At 40.5% G+C, this 21,491-nt stretch overlaps 1 protein-coding gene across 1 annotated transcript in view; it reads left to right on the top strand.

Annotated features, from left to right (window-relative positions):
* Window positions 1-21,491, top strand: part of sh2d5 (SH2 domain containing 5) — a 91,461-nt gene that overhangs the window by 65,872 nt on the left and 4,098 nt on the right. The window contains exon 8 of the mRNA XM_072586757.1: window positions 342-450. Within this exon, the coding sequence (XP_072442858.1) occupies window positions 342-450 (109 nt within the window). The remainder of the gene's footprint in view (window positions 1-341; window positions 451-21,491) is intronic.

Genomic DNA, 21,491 nt, shown 5'->3' with positions numbered 1-21,491 from the left:
ACTTCAGTAAGTGGTGCTAGTGAATTTTGGTCTAAAACTCTCTAACCTACCACCTAAATAGTTTATTTGAGCAGAGTCAATATGGAAATGAAATATTCTTCTTTCTGACCTGATCCTCATAAATGAAATTGGTGCAGTCAGAATTGATCACAAAACTTGCATGCTCCCCAGCCTAGTTCAGTCTGGTGGTTTTCCAACTTGTGCTTTATTGAATATATGTTTAAAATAGATGTTTGAAAGTTGTTCATTTTTAAAATTAAGATTAGATCTGAAAAAAAGACATAGCTCAAATAATGTTAACACGGAATCTGAAATGCAATTTATGTTTTATATTCTCACAGATAGTTGCAGCCTGGGAGATGAACTCATGGAATCCTGGAAAGCACTTGCACCACTGCAACATGAAGAAGTATTAATGGATACAGTTTGGGCCAGCGCTGGACTACCTAGGTTAGTATGTCATGACAGTATAGTAGTAGTTTTTCTAAAGATTAGCTTTTTCAAATAAGAAATATATGGTATGTCTTCTTGAAATGATTAAGTGGCTATAAATCCAAGCAGTTTCTGTAAATAGCAGTTGCAGAAATGATCTCAATGGATTCCATGGTGAAATAAAAATTCTCGCACAAGTATAAATTGCTTACTTTAGTCATGTATTCTGTTCAGGCAGTTAAGAGTGCAATTAATTAGCATCTGGCTTGTTGAAGATGAGATGAAGCCAGTAGTCTAGTTTATACCAATGGGGTAGGCACTACATAGAGACTGGCAGGGGAATGTAACTGACAATTTTAAATAAGCCTGGGATTTCCCATTTTTGAACGATGCATGGGGAACAAGAGATCTAGGTGGCGACTAATTTGTCATTAAGAGCTCACAGACATGCATTGGTGAGTTTTTATTCCTTTGAGGCATCTTGTCAGGCTGAGGTCCACTGATTGAGGCCTACAATGGAGGGGATCCAATGGAGAGGTTTCTCTTCTTCTTGTGGGGTAGAGGATGCGAGGAAAAGATCGGTTAGGGAAATTGGAGGCAAAGACAGGGGATTGGCTTTCAGACACCACCCATATGCCCACTTTCCATACCTCTGACTGCCACTAGGTTGGGGCAATTGAAGACCCGCCCCAATCTTGATACGAAGGTTGCCATGTTGGGAATCTAGCCACCCTTCTTGTAATTGGAGTATAGTGAATTGTTGCTCTTAATTTGCTATTAATTGATCACTAAAGGGTCTTAATTGCTGGCAAGTTGAGAAAATAGCCCATGGACATTTCTTACCAAACATTTAAATGCAGAGGTAGTAAGAATGGGGCAGTTTCTCTCCAGGACAAACTCACCCAGTTATTTTCCCTTCCCTGCACCTCCCTTACAACCTCTATGGAAGGGAAGATTCCATTTTATGTTGCAGTTTGACCAGAAACTCAACTGGACTTGCCACATAATCAACCACTACAAGGGCTGGTCAGACTAGGAATACGGTGGCATGTAACTTACCTCCTGACTCCCCAAACCCTGTGCACCATCCACAAGTCAGAACTCAGGCATGTGATGGAATACCCCCCACTTGCCTGGATGGTGCAGCTCAAGAAGCTTGACACCATCCAGGACAAAGCAGCTCACTTGTCTGGCGCCACATCCACAAACGTCCACTCGCATCACCACTGATGCTCAATAGCAGCAGTATGTACTATCTACAAGATTCACCACTGAAATTCACCAAATCATGACCACTTTCATCTCGAAGGGCAAGCAGATACATGGGAATACCACCAACTGCAAGTTCCCTTCTAAGTCATTCACCATTCTGACTTGGAAATATATCGCCGTTTCTTCACCGTTACTGGGTCAAAATTCTGGAATTCCCTCCCTGACAGTAATGTGGATCAACCCACAGCACATCGCCTGTAGCAGACCAAGAAGGCAGCTCACTACCACCTTCTCAAGGCAACCAGAGACAGGCAATAAATGCTGGCTCAGAGAGTGATGCCCATGTCCCAAAAATTAATATTAAAAAAAGGCAATTATATTTTAAATACTGAACCTCTGGGTGTGGCCTGCAAGTGCCCTATTAGAACTTTTTTTTAACTAAATCAAGTTATGTTCAAGGTGACCCAGCATTTGCAGGTGGAATTTTAAAAAGGGCTCAGTATCTTAATTGAATATGTACAGAGATTAATACGTCATCAGGTGGAACACCTGGGTGCTGCATTTTTTTGGAGAATGCCAATTTATTGGACATTGTGCAATCACAATATTTAATTGTACCATTGGTTAAGTCATGTTTTTATGTTGCTCTGTCTCTCTTCTCTTTTCCTTTATTTTTTTCCTCCTTAAACTTTTTGTTTCTTCCATTTCTCTTTTGTTTAAAGCTTATGTAGAAATAGCACAGACATGACAGAGGAAATGTCTGCTTCTGGTGCTGTAACTGTTCCATGATCCTCTTCTATAATTCCATTTGGGTGCAAGGTGTAAGACATATGGCATGGTGTGATGGAGGAACTATCTGCTACCAATTGCAGACACTGCTAGGAATACGTGACTGAGCAGTTCCCATTCAACCCTTCTTCCACCTTCCCAATTATATCATCAGATAGCTTATCTCATTTTCTAGGCCTGCTGCTTGACTGTGTTTCTATCTGTTTCATCTTATGGGCTGAATTTTATGTTCCTCCCAGGGCTAGACGCTCCTCCCACTGCCACCAGGATTGTACTTGCATCAGGTGAAGGCTAACACCAAATGTCCAGCTTGTCACATTTATCTGAGTGGACTGATTGCTGGACCAGGAGTTGGGAGATGCCTTCTTCATAGACCCCCTGTGCCACTGGAGGCCTCCCACAGGGTTAACCTCCGCCTCCACATCATTCATTCCTTGTTCACCCCAGACCCCACCTGACTGTAACTACACCCTGGTTTTGCCTTTCTCTGTTGCAAATCACACTCTTGGGGACTGCTTCTGGTCTCAGCAGTTGTCACTGCTCTCGACAACACTATTGGACCAGTGATCTATCGGCTGAATCTTGGAGCTGGGAGTCCATCCCTGATAGAATGGAAGGCCCGATTCAAGCCAGTTAACGGCTTGCCAGATTAATCCCCCATCATAAAATGCAGCCCTATGTTAGTAATAAAAATCTGTCTTAGGTTTGTAAACATTTATCTTCTATAACAGTAAACAGGTCAGATAATTGGATTTTTTCAAATTTGAATATTACTGCATAGAAACTTGTTTATGAAGGCTGTATCCAACAAAATAACTTAATGGATTAACATAATTGCATTATTGTAAAATGTTTGACTATTTCTTTAAACCTCTATGTTGGATATTAGGAACTTCATTTGTTGAGGAGAAATTGGGAGATTGGAAATTTCAGAACACTTTGAGTTATTTGTAAAAATCAATAATACAATAGTGATCAGATTATATAATATGTCAAGTGTGACACAAAGTGAATAAGACACAAGGAGAGTAAGGTATAGAGTTGATGTAGATCTTATCCTTCCTTTTACCTGTCATTGGTACAGACATGGGCCACAACCTTTGGCTCCCCCTTCAGAATATCTTGCAGTTACTCAGTAATGATGAGGTAACATTGCATCCTGGTGCCAAGTCTGGAGGTGCTATTCTTGAAGATCTTAGCTTTGCAGATAATTTAGTGTCTTCAACTGCTGTACTATATCCATAACATGGTTTTCCAGTTGTTGCAGCTGGATAACTGCCTTGAACATTTGACATCATATCACACGTTTCTTACAGTATTTCTTTCTAGAAAAAAAAAGAGCATAGAAAAAATACAGCGCAGTACAGGCCTTTTGGCCCTCGATGTTGCGCCGATCCAAGCCCACCTAACCTACACTAGCCCACTATCCTCCATATGCCTATCCAATGCCCGTTTAAATGCCCATAAAGAGGGAGAGTCCACCACTGCTACTGGCAGGGCATTCCATGAACTCACGACTCGCTGAGTAAAGAATCTACCCCTAACATCTGTCCTATACCTACCACCCCTTGATTTAAAGCTATGCCCCCTCGTAATAGCTGACTCCCTATGTGGAAAAAGGTTCTCATGGTCAACCCTATCTAAACCCCTAATCATCTTGTACACCTCTATCAAGTCACCCCTAAACCTTCTTTTCTCCAATGAAAACAACCCCAAGTGCCTCAGCCTTTCCTCATACGATCTTCCTACCATACCAGGCAACATCCTGGTAAACCTCCTCTGCACCCGTTCCAGTGCCTCCACATCCTTCCTATAGTATGGCGACCAAAACTACACACAATACTCCAGATGTGGCTGCACCAGAGTCTTATACAACTGCAACATGACCTCAGGACTCCGGAACTCAATTCCTCTACCAATAAAGCCCAGTACGCCATATGCCTTCTTCACAGCACTATTTACCTGGGTGGCAACTTTCAGAGATCTGTGTACATGGACACCAAGATCCCTCTGCTCATCCACACTACCAAGTATCCGACCATTAGCCCAGTACCCCATCTTCTTGTTACTCTTACCAAAGTGAATCACTTCACACTTACCTACGTTGAACTCCATTTGCCACCTTTCTGCCCAGCTCTGCAGCTTATCTATATCCCGCTGTAACCTGCCACATCCTTCCTCACTGTCAACAACTCCACCGACTTTCGTATCATCTGCAAACTTGCTCACCCAACCTTCTAGCCCTTCCTCCAGGTCATTTATAAAAGTGACAAACAGCAATGGTCCCAAAACAGATCCTTGCGGATGGTAAAGATGAACCTTTACCATCAACTACTACCCTCTGTCTTCTTCCAGCCAGCCAATTCCTAATCCAAACCTCCAACTCAGCATCAATGCCATACCTCCGTATTTTTTGCAGTAGCCTACCATGGGGAACCTTATCAAATGCCTTACTAAAATCCATATACACCACATCTACCACTTTACCCTCGTCCACCTCCTTAGTCATCTTCTCAAAGAATTCAGTAAGGTTTGTGAGGCACAACCTGCCCTTCACAAAACCATGCTGACTATCCTTGATCACATTATTCCTATCCAGATGTTCATAAATCCTATCCCTTACAATTCTCTCTAAGACTTTGTCCACAACAGAAGTGAGACCCACCGGCCTATAGTTACTAGGGTTATCCCTACTCCCCTTCTTGAACAAGGGAACCACATTTGCTATCCTCCAGTCTTCTGGCACCATTCCTGTGGACAATGAGGACATAAAAATCAAGGCCAATGGTTCTGCAATCTCCTCCCTTGCTGTCCAGAGAATCCTAGGATAAATGCCATCAGGCCCAGGGGACTTATCTATTTTCACCCTTTCCAGAATTTCGAAAATCTCTTCCCTACGTACCTCAAAGCCATCCATTCTAATTAATTGTGACTCAATATTCACATTGGCAACAATGTCCTGTTCCTGAGTGAATACTGACGAAAAGTATTCATTCAGTGCCTCCCCAATCTCTTCAGCCTCCACACACAACTTCCCACTACTATCCTTGACTGGACCTATTCCTACCCTAGTCATTCTTTTATTCCTGACATACCTATAGAAAGCCTTAGGGTTTTCCCTAATCCTACCAACTAAGGACTTTTCATGTTCCCTCCTTGCTGCTCTTAGCTCTCTCTTCAGATCCTTCCTGGCTACCTTATAACTCTCAATCGCCCCAATTGAACCTTCACGCCTCATCTTTACATAGGCCGCCCTCTTCCCTTTAACAAGGGATTCCAATTCCTTATTAAACCACGGCTCCTTCACACGACCCTTTCCTCCCTGCCTGACAGGTACATACTTATCAAGGACACTCAATAGTTGCTCCTTGAACAAGCTCCACATATCAACTGCGCCCTTCCCTTGTAGCCTACTTTTCCAAGCCACGCATCCTAAGTCGTGCCTCACTGCATCATAATTTCCCTGCCCCCAGCTATAACTCTTGCCCTGCAGTGCACACTTATCCCTCTCCATCACTAGAGTAAAAGTCACCGAATTGTGGTCACTGTCCCCAAAGTGCTCACCTACCTCCAATTCTAACACCTGGCCTGGTTCGTTACCCAGAACCAAATCCAGTATGGCCTCACCTCTTATTGGCCTGTCTAATATTGTGTCAGGAAACCCTCGTGCACACATTGGACAAACACCAACCCATTTAACGAACTCAAGCTATAGCTTTCCCAGTCAATATCTGGAAAGTTAAAGTCCCCCATAACAACCACCCTATTACTTTCACTCTTCTCCTGAATCATCCTCGCAATCCTTTCTTCTACATCTCTAGGACTATTAAGAGGCCTGTAGAAAACTCCTAACAGGGTGACCTCACCTTTCCTATTCCTAACCTCAGCCCAAACTACCTCAGATTGCGAGTCTTCATCCAGCGTCCTTTCCACCGCTGTAATACTATCTTTGACAAGCAATGCCACACCTCCCCCTCTTTTACCCCCACCTCTGACCCTACTAAAACATTTAAACCCTGGAACCTGCAACAGCCAATCCTGTCCCTGTTCTACCCATGTCTCCGTAATAGCCACAACATCGAAATCCCAGGTACTAACCCACGCTGCAAGTTCACCTACCTTATTTCGTATACTTCTTGCATTGAAGTATACACACTTCAAGCCACTTCCCTGTTTACAGGCACCCTCCTTTGAGATTAATGGCATCTTCCTAACCTCCCTACACTCCAGGTCCTGCACCCAAAAGCTACAGTCTAGGTTCCTATGCCCCTGCAGAGTTAGTTTAAATCCGCCCCCCCCCCCAAAGAGCACCAACTCTTCTGTTTACTTCCTCTAGTTTAAAAAGTACTAATTATATACCAGGGATCCCGTGTTATTCCTTGTACTGTAAACATTTTTAATTTAAACTAAAGATCAAGTTTTAAGTTAAAGACTGTACAGTTGAAATATTTTCCCAGTCTTGCATGCCAAGGTCACCTCTCATCTTGTGCTGGCTTCCAGTCCCACTTTCCAGTTAATGTTCATCTTAAATGTTTTTAAACCCTAACCCTCTCATCCAGTCTTTCAATATTTTTAAATTTAATCATTCGCAGGATGTGGGCATCGCTGGCAAGGCCAGCATTTATTGCCAATCACTAATTTCCCCGAGGGCAATTAAGAGTCACATTGCTGGAGTCTGGAGTCACGTGGGCTGGATCAGGAAATGACAGCAGGTTCCTTCCCTAAAGGATATTAGTGAACCAGATGGGTTTCCTTAAGGCTGAAGATAGTGAAATAAAAAGGAAAAGAGTACCCCCTTCTGCTTCTCACCTAACTTGTTCTTATCAAACATGCAGCATTTGCACTCTGCACCAGATGCCAGTCAGAGTACCTAATCTCTCTTAATTATACCCCTGGGTTTCAGAATAATTATCCTATCAAACAGTTACAAAAGCAGTTAAGCCAGTTACTTAATTTGCTACTGTTACTCAATCAAACAACCTTGATTTATTTAATAAACTCTGCCCCCAAGTTTCTAATGTACTTTAGAATAAAAGCAATAAATGTATGTAAAATGCTAAATTAGAGACAAGCAATCCTAGATTTTATACAAGAGTAACACTATAAGTCTTTCCACTCTGCACCAGAGAACCTGCTTGAGTTCTTAAAATATTTTTCTGCAATTTCTGGACAGTCAAAATCAACAGTCAGAGTTTAAGTGCTGCGAGCTAGATGGCGAAAGACGAAGAATTCCCCACTCAGGGTTTCTTCAGCATCTCATTTGTTTGTTCTGTATCTTGCAGAGAAAACAGGCACTTAAACATCCAAAGGGTTGGCTAGCTTGTGTCATGACTGTCTCTTACACTGTCTTCAACTGTTCAGTGGCCCAAATATCGTCATGGTCAGTGGATTACACTTACCTGGCTTCCTGTTGAGTATTTACCAGTTGAGTATTCAGATGATTGTTTGGAGGCTTTTTTTTAATGGGGTAGGAAACAGCCTCTATTTATACTCCTTCAAGGGAATTGTTCTTAGTGAGGTTATGAAAACAGCTTGTCTTCATTTCAATGGCTTTGGACTGTCAAAGGCACAATGATGCAAATGTTCAGCCATTTTTGACTGTGATTACAAGCAATTGGAATCGAACACTAGTCTTTTATCAATGTAGTTGATTGTTTCCCGTGAGTAAATTCGTAAAGTCATTTTTATATAGCATTGTTTCACGATATTGTTATTTTTCATGAATGCTAACACATCCCTATGAAAAGTACAAGAAGGTCAGGTAACTGATTTAAATTAATAATTTAATGAAAGAATAACTGTAGATGCTTTCCATTCATCTGGATTTTGCAATCAACTGCAAAATGACAGCATTCACTACTGACCTCATAGATTTCCACAAATATTAATAGAATTCTGTAGTATGGATATCACCTTTCCTGACATTAAATTGACTATTGAGCCAACTATAGGGATCTTAAGTGGCTTGTAACAATTACATCATCAAGCAGTCTTAGCAATACTGAACAAATTCCGACAAGGAATTTCATTTAATTAATTTACAAAGAGCAAAATAAAGTTTGGGACATCCACATAGGATTAAGTAAGAAACTGGAATATGTGTTAAAAATAAATACATGTTAAAAATGAACTTTTCCATTAAAATAAATATCTACGGAATTTTTATCATAATGCACAGACTTAAAATATTTTATAAGTCCAAAGGGGTTACTCAGCAGTAATTAGGGATTTAGTTTGTGGTTGAAAACCTAGTGTGAATTTCTAAGGCTAATTGTCATGTATTTACGAAAAGTGGGAGGGACATCTGCTGAAGACTTGCAGGGTTATTCCATACGATCACATGTTCTTCAGCTCATTCTGTATGCATGTGCATAGAAAATGCCAAAGTTTGTTTAGATGCTACTCCCTCTGCTGGGTACCTTCTGGTCACCATTATCCAGCGCCATATTTAAACAATACTTCAGTGTCTGAAACCACAGAACATCAGTGAATCTCTGAAGAGCTCAAACATGTCAGAGACTAGTCAAAAGAAGCATGACACTTTAGCAATGCCTCACTAGAGGTTCTCTTGACTGTGCTAGAGAGGTTTTTTCTCTATGATTGGTAACAAGAGAATATCCAAACTGACAAAAGCAGAGGTGACTGCAGAGCTCAATAGGTGACTCAGGGAAACTGGCTCCACTGCCACAACAGGATCAATGATCTGTGCTCTGCCTCAGTAGGTACCACTGTCTACTTAGTGTTTCATGCCCCTATGAGTGTGAATTAGCATTGTAATGTTGCCATTGTAGATGACTGCAAAACAGGAGTTTGGGTGCCAGCCATGTCAATCAGATGCCTCACTGTGCAATCAATGTCTCACTTCATTGCAGCTACCAGTGGAGCCCTACTGACTCTGTAGCGATATTACTTCTCAAATATCTGCTAATGTTGAGACTTAAAACATAAAAGGAGCTACAATCTTCAGCAGTTTACCTTCAGCCCACTGATTTTTTAATCACAGCCAGGAGAAGGTACACAACTGACAGGTTTTCACCAAAGGCTTGCATGGAATGAGAACACAATCACAGAGAATGGTTCACCTTTGATAAGATTAGATTAGATTAGATTAGATTACTTACAGTGTGGAAACAGGCCCTTTGGCCCAACAAGTCCACACCGACCCGCCGAAGCGCAACCCACCCTACCCCTAACTTAACACTACAGGCAATTTAGCATGGCCAATTCACCTGACCTGCACATCTTTGGACTTTGAGTTCTACCCAAATTGTCTCAGGCAGCGTGGGAGTGTGTAGTTGTTGGTCCAGTCTGGCTGCACCCTGAGCACTACCCATTTATATTGCTTCGTTGTGAAAGAGCCAAATAACTGAAGAAATTTGTACTCACATGAGCATGGAGGAAGAAATTTATCCTGCCATGTCCATATCTCATATCTTATGTTTGGCCAGATTTGTGAAGAGAATTGCTTCCCATTTATGAATAATGAAATTGCTTCCATTAAAATAATACCAGCAGACTGGAATAATAGTGAGTATGCAGGCCTAGTGAATGCAAAACAGGTTTCCAATAATGAGGGTCAGGAAACTTAAAAAATTCTGATAAGTTAATGGGAAAACTTAAGCCTCCTGTCGGGAAACTGATTTTTTTGCCTCCCAACCAATTACCTTCTTCTGCCTGCCCTTTTAAAAGTTCTCGGTGGGCCCAGAAAATTACCCTCCATCTTCTTCATTCAATAATACGTAATGTTTGAGGGCTTTTACAGTGAGACTAAGTCATAAAAGTGAAATGAATGCAAATTCAAATGAATGCTATCCATGAGGGCTTCAACAGTGCACTCTGTGGAGGAACAGGAAATCTTATTTAACTGCATGTGTGGATGACAGAAGTTGCTCTGTTTCAAAGTTGTAGCGATGTCAAATGCTGACTGCTTTGCTGTCATTACAACTATAAAATCCAGCTATTGTATAACTTTAGCACTTTATCATGAGAAATTAGATTATTTTCCCTAGCTGTTCACCCACCCTCAGGAATTAAGTAGCAAAAGTACACTTTGTATATAGATGTGATTTTCTAGTTGAAATTATATATATGTATCCATGAAAACACTCAAGCTGGGAGAGAAGGAGATAGAAGTTAAAAATAAGATTTTAAAGAGAAGGTAAAATCTTTTCTGAATTAATTATCTGAGATATTCATCTATAGACATTTAGGATGAATAAGTAATAAAACTGAAAATCAGACCTCAAAAATGCATTTGTGAAGCAATTTATTTGAAACAATTCTTATACCAATAGATTTTATTCAAATAATTACTTAATTATCTTCTTTCACACAATTATTTCAGAATTTTAATCCCATGTCACACAAATACCTAAATTCATATAAAAATTTTATACTCAAAACGTTAGACAGAAAAATTTATTTTCATAATGAATTTACTTTCATTTATTTTACTTGAATTGACTGTAGTTTAATAAAATTTACAATTTTTACCATATGATTTCTACTAATCATTCCTTATATTTCCAATGCATGCTCAAAATCCCAAATATCAAAATCTACATCTATTTCCTCAATGTTTTTAATACTCTGAATATTTCATCACATTTGTACATAGCTCATCACATTTGTATATAGCTCTTCACATTTGCAGGGTCACTGTCTGCATTTTCAGTATTTATTCAACCATGAAATATTTTATGATGGACAATATTAAGAATACCTTCACTCTTAAGTTAATGTGAATAGATTTCTTAGAGATCCTTCTCAGCCATCATATGTTTTTTATTTGAGAAATGTTTTAATTTTGTCATTCTTCATGTGAGAACATTCAGTGAGTCAAGTGGCCCACTTAATAGTTGCAGTCATACTTTATCATACAAGCAACCTCTTTCCTTCTTGTTCTAGTCTCTTAATCTTCACTTTCTCTAATTGCTGCCTATCACTTTCTGACAACTATTTGCCACTTTTCTCCAACCATTTCAGCTTTCCTGGCTTTGGGTGTCAACTGTTGCTGTACCTTACCAATAGTAACGTGTCATGTATCAGAACATAACTTATGGGAAACCAAAAAAAATGTGGGAAAAACAAATTAAATATGAAAAATTACAAGTATTTAAGATGAACATTTTTTGTATTCTTTCTTGAAATGTGTGGTTAAGATCGGCATATTGTGTTAGTGTGGATAGTTTAAGGGCCACAGCAGGAGGCTTTCTTCCCCAGTCTCCCCAACCGATAGTAGTGGTGAGATGATTAGATGTCAACTCCTGCACGACATTCCCCTTCATCAAGGTACTGGCCACTCAAGCTTTGATTGAACAAGGATCTTGGAGGAGTTTGCTGAAAAATAGATCAACACATTTTGCATTGTAAAGACAAATAGAAACTCATTGTTATGGATTGAAATACATGAAGTGTTAAAACTGTCTAATTGGCATACAAACAAGGAATAAAAGGAATGAAGAAACAGAAAGTGCTCAGTTGTGAAGCCATTTGAAATGAAACAGCCTACCAGCACTTACTGTTAATGTTCACAAATAATAAAAAAATTCTTGGCCAAGTTATGGGGAGACTGCTGTCCTATAAGTTGTGCCATAGCAATGGACACTAGACACAGCTGTTGGAAGTGGAAAGGAATGAAACGAGAGTGGAGTTTTGCTTCCAATTTCCATTCTTCTCTCACCTTCACCTGGTCCATCTAAAACATTTACAAGGATGTTGCCAGGGTTGGAGCGTTTGAGCGACTGGGAGAGGCTGAATAGGCTGGGGCTATTTTCTTTACAGCATTGGAGGCTGAGAGGTGTTCACAAAAGAAGTTTATAAAATCATGAGGGGCATGGATAGGGTAAATAGGCAAGGTCTTTTTCCCAGGTGAGGAAGTGTAAAATTAGAGGGCACAGGTTTAAGATGAGAGGGGAAAGATTTAAAAGGGACCTAAAGGGCAATGTTTTCATGCAGAGAGTGGTGCATGTATGGAATAAGCTACTAGAGGAGGTGGTGGAGGCTGGTACAATTACACCATTTAAAAGGCATCTGAATGAGTGCATGAATAGGAACGGTTTAAGAGAGGTCAAATGCTGGCAATGGGACTAGGTCAGATTGAGGTGTCTGGTCAATGTGGACTGAAGGGTCTGTTTCCATGCTGTAAACCTCTATGACCCTCCTCCACAGTCTTGTATTGTTTGCATCTTGTTTACTTTGAATTTAATAGAGAGGATCAATTTTCTCCCTTTCACACTTAAATTTATACCCTCTTTACATATTTTTCCACCATTAACAACTCCATTGTCTTTTGCACTGGACCTCCTTCAGTGTCAAATGTATTTTAAAAATCATTTTTCAACACCTTTCAGTTTTGAAAAAGAATCATACTGCTCTTGAAATGTGAACTCTGTTTCTCTCTGTATGGATACTGCCAGATCTGCATTTCTCCAACATTCTCTGAGTTTGAAAAATGGATGGGGGCAGATTAGTCGGGATCAATTTGATATTTGGGATCTATGAAGTGGCTTTATGCCATTACTGTCTTAGACTTACCAAAGAGCAGGAACATAAAACACTTCTAAATTTGTTCAGACAGGATGATTCACCACAGCTGTAAACTGATCTGTTTGTGTTTTTTGGAAAAAAACGTCAAAGTTGACTGTTTTGTAAGAAGCATAACAGAATGCAGCACAAACAGTCACTGAGTTTCAGTCCATTTACTTCTCTGCATGATTTACCAGTGCTGGCACATTTCCACTGGGTGTGGAAACAAATTAGATGAAGGACCATGATCTGATTGTCCACACTCTTCAGACTGTAGATCAACAATTGATTTGTTAAAGCCCTAAGAGTGGCTTACCAACTCCCTGTCATAGCTGTTGAATGGGTAGGAGAGGAAAAAAAGGTCTACATACGTCCAACTGAAAAGGGAATTATTCAGTTTGGCAATAAAATATTAATCTTTGGACGATTGGCTGGAACTTTCTAACTAATACAATCCAGCTGTTTTCCTTAACTCTGGGTTGCCATTTGACCGGTAGCCAGATATATACAGAACATTCAATGGAATAAATATCCTTTAGATTTTAAATACACAAAACCCAAGGTGAATTTTATTTGCATTTGATGACTCTGGATAACGTTCAATTTTATAAACTAAAATGATAAAGGAAGAAACAAAAACAAGCTGTTCTGCCCATTATCCGTTTCCAACCACAACCATGGCCGACATCTCAGAAGAAAATTCTCTGTACTCCACACTAGCTACAAGGTAATTCTACAAAACTAAACAATTTAACATTACAATTCATAATTATGATATAATTGAACAGGTGCTTACTTTTGTCAGTGAAAGGATTTGTGAGTTTATGGTGAACGTAAATTAGATTAATGCATTAGTGAAATAAATTCACAAAGATGAAGATTTTAACGCTGTAAATATCATGACTTTAGCCATAAGGCATTTATAGCAATGTTTCATAGAGCTTAATTGGTCAAAAGCTGGCTGCCAGAGTGACTTCTTTTCCAGGTTTGGAATGGCTATGATTTTAGTTTTACTGCATCTTTGGGAGTTTCAGCAAGTTGATTCTTATCTCAAAGTGAATCAGCTGGGAGGGGATGCCTAGTGGTATTATCATTAGACTAGTAAATTAGAGACCCAGGTAATGTTCTAGGGACCCAGGTTTGAATCCTGCCATGGTAACTAGTATAATTTAATTCAATAAAAATTTGGAATTAAGAGTCTCATGAGATCATTGCCAAGTTTTGGAGAAAAATCTATCTGGTTCACTAAGGTCCTTTAGGGAAGGAAATGCCATCTGCCGTTGGTCAGGCCTACATGTCACGCCAGCTCCACAGTAATGCGCTTGACTCTTAGCTGTGCTCTGGCAGTCAGGTATGGACAATAAATGCTGGTTTAGCCAGTGACACTTACATCCTGTGAATTAATAAAAACAAAGCTAGACAAGCACAGTGGCAAAGTCATTTCATGAATTATGATTATCCCACTGCTTTGCCACATTGCACACCCCTTAATATTTTCTCCAGTTCTGTAATCTTGAAAAGATGTTCTGCATATTGCTGGTGTTTTGTTTTAGTTTGGTGCAGATTATGCATTTTGTTTTATTTTCCAACGGTGTTCTTGCTTCAGTCTTGGGCTGCTATAAGATGGAAAATCAGGCTTTAGTGCTTCCAATCTCTGTTGAAATTCCCTCTCATCGAGTACAGCAGGCACTCGATGAAGTAGTCTGCTACATTAGGGCCACCAGAGGATTCTTATTTCTTGACGAGTGTGAGTTACTATGTACTTTCAGATCTTTGAATGTCTTACCCTGCAACAGATATCGCCGGAAATAAGGTTTACCAAACTGGTTTCCATATGGGATGTAACACATAACAAAATTCGTGCACTCACAACGCATATCATTGAGTATAGGAGTTGGGAGGTCATGTTGATACTGGATATTGGTCCGGCCACTTTTGGAATATCGTGTGCAATTCTGGTCTCCCTCCAATCTGGAGACCGAAGGGTCTGTTTCGGTGCTTTTCTTTTCACTTTTTGAATTTTTTTCTCTCTCTTTTCCTGTTTTATTTTATTTTTACTTACCTCTTGGTCCTAGCGATGGTGGGGGTGAGTTCAAGTTCCTGACAGCTTCTATCGAGGCAGTCTTAGCACTGGCTCAACACCTAGCTCAAGCTTTAGATGAGGAAGGAGGTTCTAGGAGGCTGTGCCAATGGAATGAATCCAACTGTTCCTCGTGGCTGCTTAAGTGGCAGCTAAAGACGAGGTCTTTCAGCACCCTCAGCAGGGTGAGAACGTGTCTGACCTCCTGAGTGTTTGCAGCAGCAGTGGCCGGAGTCCACTCCTTGGGGAGAGTGAGTCCAGCTTGGAGGGAATAAGCCTTTAGGGAGCTCACGACGGCAATGATTGTGGGCCCTGCGGCAATTGATAGCACCAGAGGGAGGCATCTTTGGCATTGGTGGGCCTAGCACACGACTCAGAGCGGGCAGCAACATCAGCTTTCAATGGCAAGTCGGTGTCCTCTGCAGTCGGCAGAGAAAGCTGCATCTGCGGTCGACGTCGGTCAGCTGTGGCAGTAAGCCCGAATTGATACTCTGGGTGGATCAACAGGAGCAACAGGTGCTTCAGTTGTGGTGTGGCAGGCCGCGATGGGGACTCCTAGAATGGACTGTGCAGGGAAAATATGCCAAAGAAGAGGAGATCAAGCCTCTGTAGGTAGTGCAGTCCCAGTGTGGCTAAGCATTTTCAAAAGACTGTAATGTCTGACTTTTAGCTTTATTTCTATAGTTTTCTAGTTAAAACTAGGAATTACTGTAATGTTTAACTTTTAACTTAAACTTAACAAGGTTTAACATACCTTGTTCTTATGTTTCTGTACCTAGGTACTTGTACCTAAGATGGCGCTTTGTGTGGCGACATTGCACTTCTCACTGTACTCTGGTAGTACTTTTGGACTTGAATACACATGACAATAAAAAATCTAAATCCAAAAATGTCTACATCTAAATCTTCTGTCATCTTGCATGATGAACAGACTGCTAATGGTGTGACCAGGAGCCTCTTGCTTTTCATCCTACCCTCTTCCTCCAGAAGAACCTTGGTTTTCTGATTTCTTGCTTTCAGAAACTTGAAAATTGCTATTAAGAAAACAGGAATTTCTGGAAATACTCAGGAGGTCAGTTGTTTCAGATTTTCAAATGAATTGATCTGTAACTTTAATTCTGCTTGCCTTGTTGAATATTTTCAGCACTTTTTGTTTTTACTTTATATTTCCAACATCTGCAGTATTTTGCCTTTACATTATTCTTAAAAGTGCTGCTTGCACATCCACAGCAACCAAGAAGGAAGGCAGAGACAACAGCACAACAGTGATGAAGAGATTCCTTTCCATAATCTGACAACTGCAGTTACCATCATGACTCTAGCACTGCATTTACACTGGAGTCTTGTATATAGTTTAGATCAGCACATAGTGAGTCACTGGATATGAGTGGGCTGAAAGCAGGTGGAGTAAAAGGATGATTTGCTTCTTAGTTTACCAGAGGGTGAGATAACAGACACATATTGCTGTAGAGGACTCTGATGAAGACCTTGATGCAATAGTGTAACTGAAAGTATTGAATGAGCATATAATCCTAAACTGAGTTCATTCAGGGCCTGTTAGAAAGCTGGGAGGAATCTGGCTCCAACTTAGGAAAGTGGATGCTGCAGATCGTGTTCTCTGCAGGTTCTGCTACATCTCCCTGTCATGCTGCAAAATCAGCAGCTTTGTCATTGCTTCTCTATACATGCTGCAGCCTTTATGTGGTCAGGTGACCAGATCCTCTGCCCCTCTTGTGAAGTTGTGGAAATGCTTTCTGCTAAACGAAGTAAAACACCTGCAAAAACACTTGACAGATCTTTCAAATGTAAGAAGTTCTAACATGTAATTTTACTAACTTTAAGTAACACTATTTCCAGTTCCATCTGACTACACAATGTTTTTTTTTCCGGAGCAGGCAGTATAGGCATTGTCATCACTTACATTGTCCCAAATTCAGAATCCTGGTTTCACCTCAGCCAGTTAGACTATATGTATTGATGCTACTCTGACATAAGTCTATTTGGGCACACAGAAGGTTGCATCTCCATGCACTCATATTAATGAAGAACTTCATATTAGTTGCAAAGGTAGTAACCCATTGCATTGCCTGCCCCTAAGAAACAAGAAAAGTCTCTTATATCTTACTTCAAGATTTGATAAAAGCCAGAATGGTCCTCTTTGTGGGAAGTTAATATTTGACCACTGAAAGGAAGTCATGAATTGGAGAAGGATAAAGGCAGTTCTATTAATTTTAAAATAGTTATGGAGAGGGCCAAAACTAATCCACATGTTCAAGTTCTAAATTGGGGCAAGCCCAATTTTGATGGAATTAGACAGGAGCTTGCAGGGGTTGATTGGGGTAGTTTGTTTGCAGGCAAAGGGACTTCTGGCAAGTGGGAAGCCTTCCAAAGTGAGATAACTAGAGTTCAGGTCTATATGTTCCTGTGAGGGTGAAGGGCAACATGAATAAGAACAGGGAACCCTGGATAACGAAATATTGAGACTTTGATCAGAAAAAAGGAGGCATGGCTCAGGTACAGGCAGCTGGGATCAAGAGAATCCTAGAGGTATATAGGGGATACAAGAGTTTTCTGAAGAATGAAATCAGGAGGGTGAAAAAGGGGCACAAAATAGCCTTGGCTGAGAAGATTAGGATGAATCCAAAGTATATTAAAGGAAAAAGAATAACTAGAGAGAGAAAAGGACCCATCAAGGACCAAAGTGGATATGTAAGTGTAGAACCGCAGGACATGGGTGAGGTCCTCAATGAATATTTCTCCTCTGTATTTACTATGAGAAAGACATGAAGACTTCGGAACTTGGGGAAGTTAGTGGTATCTTGAGGACAGTCCATATTACAGTAGAGGAGGTGTTGATGTATTAGAATGAATGAAGATGGATATATCTCCTGGCCCTGACCAAGAATATCCAAGAACACTGCAAGTGTCTAGAGAAGAAATTGCAGGGGCCCTGGCTGAAATTTTTGCATCATTGTTAGCCACGGGTGAGGTCCCAGAAGATTGGAGGGTAGCGAATGTTGTACCCTTATTCAAGTAGGGTTGCAAAGGAAAACCTGGCAACCATAGACCAGTAGGCCTAACATCTGTGATAGATAAGTTACTTAAGAAGAATCTGAGGGATAAGATATACATGCATTTGGAAAGATAGGATTTGATTAGGAGTAGTCATCTTAGCTTTGTGTGTGGGAAGTCATGCCACACAAATTTGTTGGAGTTCTTGATGAAGTGACCAGGAAGGTTGACGAGGGCAGGGTGGTAGATGTAGTCTGTATGGATTTCAGTAAGGCCTTTGATAAAGTTCCATATGGTTGGCTGCTCTGGAAGATTATATCACATGGAATCCAGGGGGAGTTGGCAAATTGGATACACAATTGGCTTGATGATAGGAAGCAGAGGCTAATAGTGGAAGGATGCTTATTGGACTGGAGGCCTGTGACTAGTGGAGTGCCTCAGGGATTGGTGCTGGGCCCACTGCTGTTTGTTATCTATGTCAATGATTTGGCAAGAGAATGTGCAAGCATGATTGGTAAGTTTGCAGATGACATGACAATAGGCAGTATCATGGATAGTGAGGAAGATTATCAGAAACTGCATTGGGACCTTGATCAGCTGGGGAAGTGGGTTGAGAAATGGTAAATCGTGTTTAGTATAGATGATTGTGAGGTCTTGCATTTTGGGAAGTCAAATCAAAGTAGGAGTTTCATGGGGAATGGTAGGGTCTTAGGAGTGTAGTGGAGCAGAGGGACCTTGGAGTTCAGGTGCACGGTTCTCTGAAAGTGGAGTCACGGGTAGACAGGGCAGTGAAGAAGGCTTTTGGCACACTGGCCTTCATCGTTTAGGGCAATAATTATATAAGTTGGGAAGTTATGTTCCAGTTGGTGAGACCACACTTGAAGTGTTGTGTTCAGTTTTGGTCAGCTTGCTATAGGAAGGATGTCATTAAACTGGAAGGAGTAAAGAAGAAATTTACAAGGATGTTGCCAAGATTCAACAGGCTGAATTATACAGAGAGGTTGGACAAACAAGAATTTCATTTCTTTAGAGCATAGGAGATTGAGGGGGGGGATCTTATCGAAGTGTATAAGTTCATAAAATGCATGGATAGGGTGAATGCACTCAGTCTTTTTCCTAGGGTTGGGGAATCCAATTTTAGAGGGCATCAGTTTAAGGTTAGAAGGAAAAGACTAAAAAGGAACCGGAGGGGCAACGTTTTTACACAGAGGGTGGTACACATATGAAATAAGCTGCCAATGGAAGTGGTTGAGGTGGGTACATTAACAACATTTGAAAGGCATTTGGACAAATACATGAATAGGAAAGGTTTAGAAGGGTATGGACCAAGTGCAGGGAAATGGAGTTAGCATGGACGGATATTGTGGTCATCATGGACCATTTTGGGCAAAAGGGCCTGTCTCTGTGCTGTAGGATTCTGTGACTCGAGAACTAAACGTGTATCAAATGTATTTAACCAGAAAGAAAATGGATGAACATATCAAAACTAAAACTAATTAAACTTGCTCAAAAGTAACTGAGTACAAACTTCAAAATTCCTAAATATGTAGCAGCTGAATATATTAAAATGAAATGAAAAATAAATTGTGATATTAATGATCCCAATTTTGTAGTCAGAGGTGCATGGACAGCATTCACTGTAGTTGTCCAGAATTTTAATAGGCTATTAGTTGCAACTAATTGTTACATGCAGTGCACTGCAAGAGAAAAAGAAGTCTGCATAAATAGAGCAAGCAATGTTGTCTCAAAGAATACTCACCAAGAGATACAGGTTGGAATTCAATGTCCTCCCCAAGGTGAACTTGTGATGGGTAGATACCATATGGGAACCCCACTGCCTTCCAATCACAGTCTTAACTAAGTTAGGGGAACGAAGGGATTGGATGGCCCTTCTGACCTGTCTAATTGAGGTTCTTAAAGCAATCAATCTCCTTTTAAAGGCTCTTAAGACAGTGGCAGACAAAGCAGACACTTCTTTGGGAAACCCAAGAGATAAATGTTGCTTCCAGGGTGCTGGCAGTATAAGTGACCTGACAAGAACCACCCACATCCCTTGATGCTGACCCCACTATTACTTATAGTAGTATGGCCTGAATCCCTCAGTGATTCTAGGCCTCTGCAAGGATGCACTGCTGGTGGCTGCAACCCTGTCGACTGCCTGCATGGGATTTGGACAGCAGAGGACACCAGCTCATACAGGGAAGGCTATTGCTCTGTCTGAGGTCCTTACACTTGGGAAAATACCTGTTTGACACAATTTGGCTGGCCTTCCTCACAGGAGGCAAAAATACAGAGCTCTCACCAGTTCTTTAGCCAATGGGAAAGAGTACCATCATCTTGATTAAATGCCTTGCACAGAGTATATACCAGGAAGTTTAAGTCAGAATGTTTAACTTGATATAAAATCAAGTATTGTACAGAAAATCTAAAAAGCTGGAAATAAAGATGGCATTTGGAAAGAGACAAATAATGATTTTGTTTAATTTTATTTTAGTTTTATTATTTTAAGTATCACCACCAATAATTCAAACCTGAAAGAATGAGATTTTACATTTACAAAGTTAATCTTCAATGCCAAAAGTTGGTTGATGGCAATTTAAAAAAAAAAGTTGTTCTTAGGATGTGAGCTTGGCATGTAAAACCAGCATTTGCTGCCATCTCAAACAGCCCTCAAGTAGACTTTGGCAAGTCATTTATAACCAAGTGGCTTGCTGGCTAATTTCAGAGGACAGTTAAGAGGCAACCATATTTATGTGGGTCTGCACCCATATGTCATCTAGATTGGGTAAGGAGGTGTTTTCCTCCCCAGTGGAACGTTTGGTTTTTACAACGATATGATAGTTTCATGATCATTCTGTTTGGGACCAGTTTCTCATTATGATTAATTAAATGAATTTAAACTCCTCTTTTGTTGTGGTGGAGTTTGAATTCATGCTTCTAGTATATTTTTTTAAGGTTCTAGATTACCAGTCCAGTCATATTACATTATTCTACTATTGTTATGTATGTAGTTGGGGGGTGTTGCCCGTTTAAGCAAGCTGATCAGGTGACCAGGAAGGAGGTTGGGGGACCTTGGTTCTAGTCTAGAACCAGCTATGGAGTTGTGAGTATTTTCAGTAAAGTGTTGCTGTTTACATTTACCATTTGTCTATTTTGTGTGTAATTCCTGGTTCCAAAGGAAGAACCAACATCACAATTGTCACCCAATTGTTTATGTGAACACATCTTTCTGGTATGTCATAGTCACTCGCAGTTAAGTACTGCGACCTCATGTCCTTACATGGATATCAATGCTATCCCTTGGTGAGATGCCCTGAGAATGAAGCTTGTGAACGATGGAGCAAGTCAGAGAGCATCTTGCAGATTTCTGTGTTTATCTGCACATGCGAATGCTACTGTCTAATTGTATAGCTATCGAAAAATCTGACTGCTATTTGTG

The sequence above is a fragment of the Chiloscyllium punctatum genome, chromosome 16 (genome assembly GCF_047496795.1).
Source record: "Chiloscyllium punctatum isolate Juve2018m chromosome 16, sChiPun1.3, whole genome shotgun sequence".
Lineage (NCBI taxonomy): Eukaryota > Metazoa > Chordata > Chondrichthyes > Orectolobiformes > Hemiscylliidae > Chiloscyllium > Chiloscyllium punctatum.
This window is presented reverse-complemented; position numbering and strand designations above follow the sequence as displayed.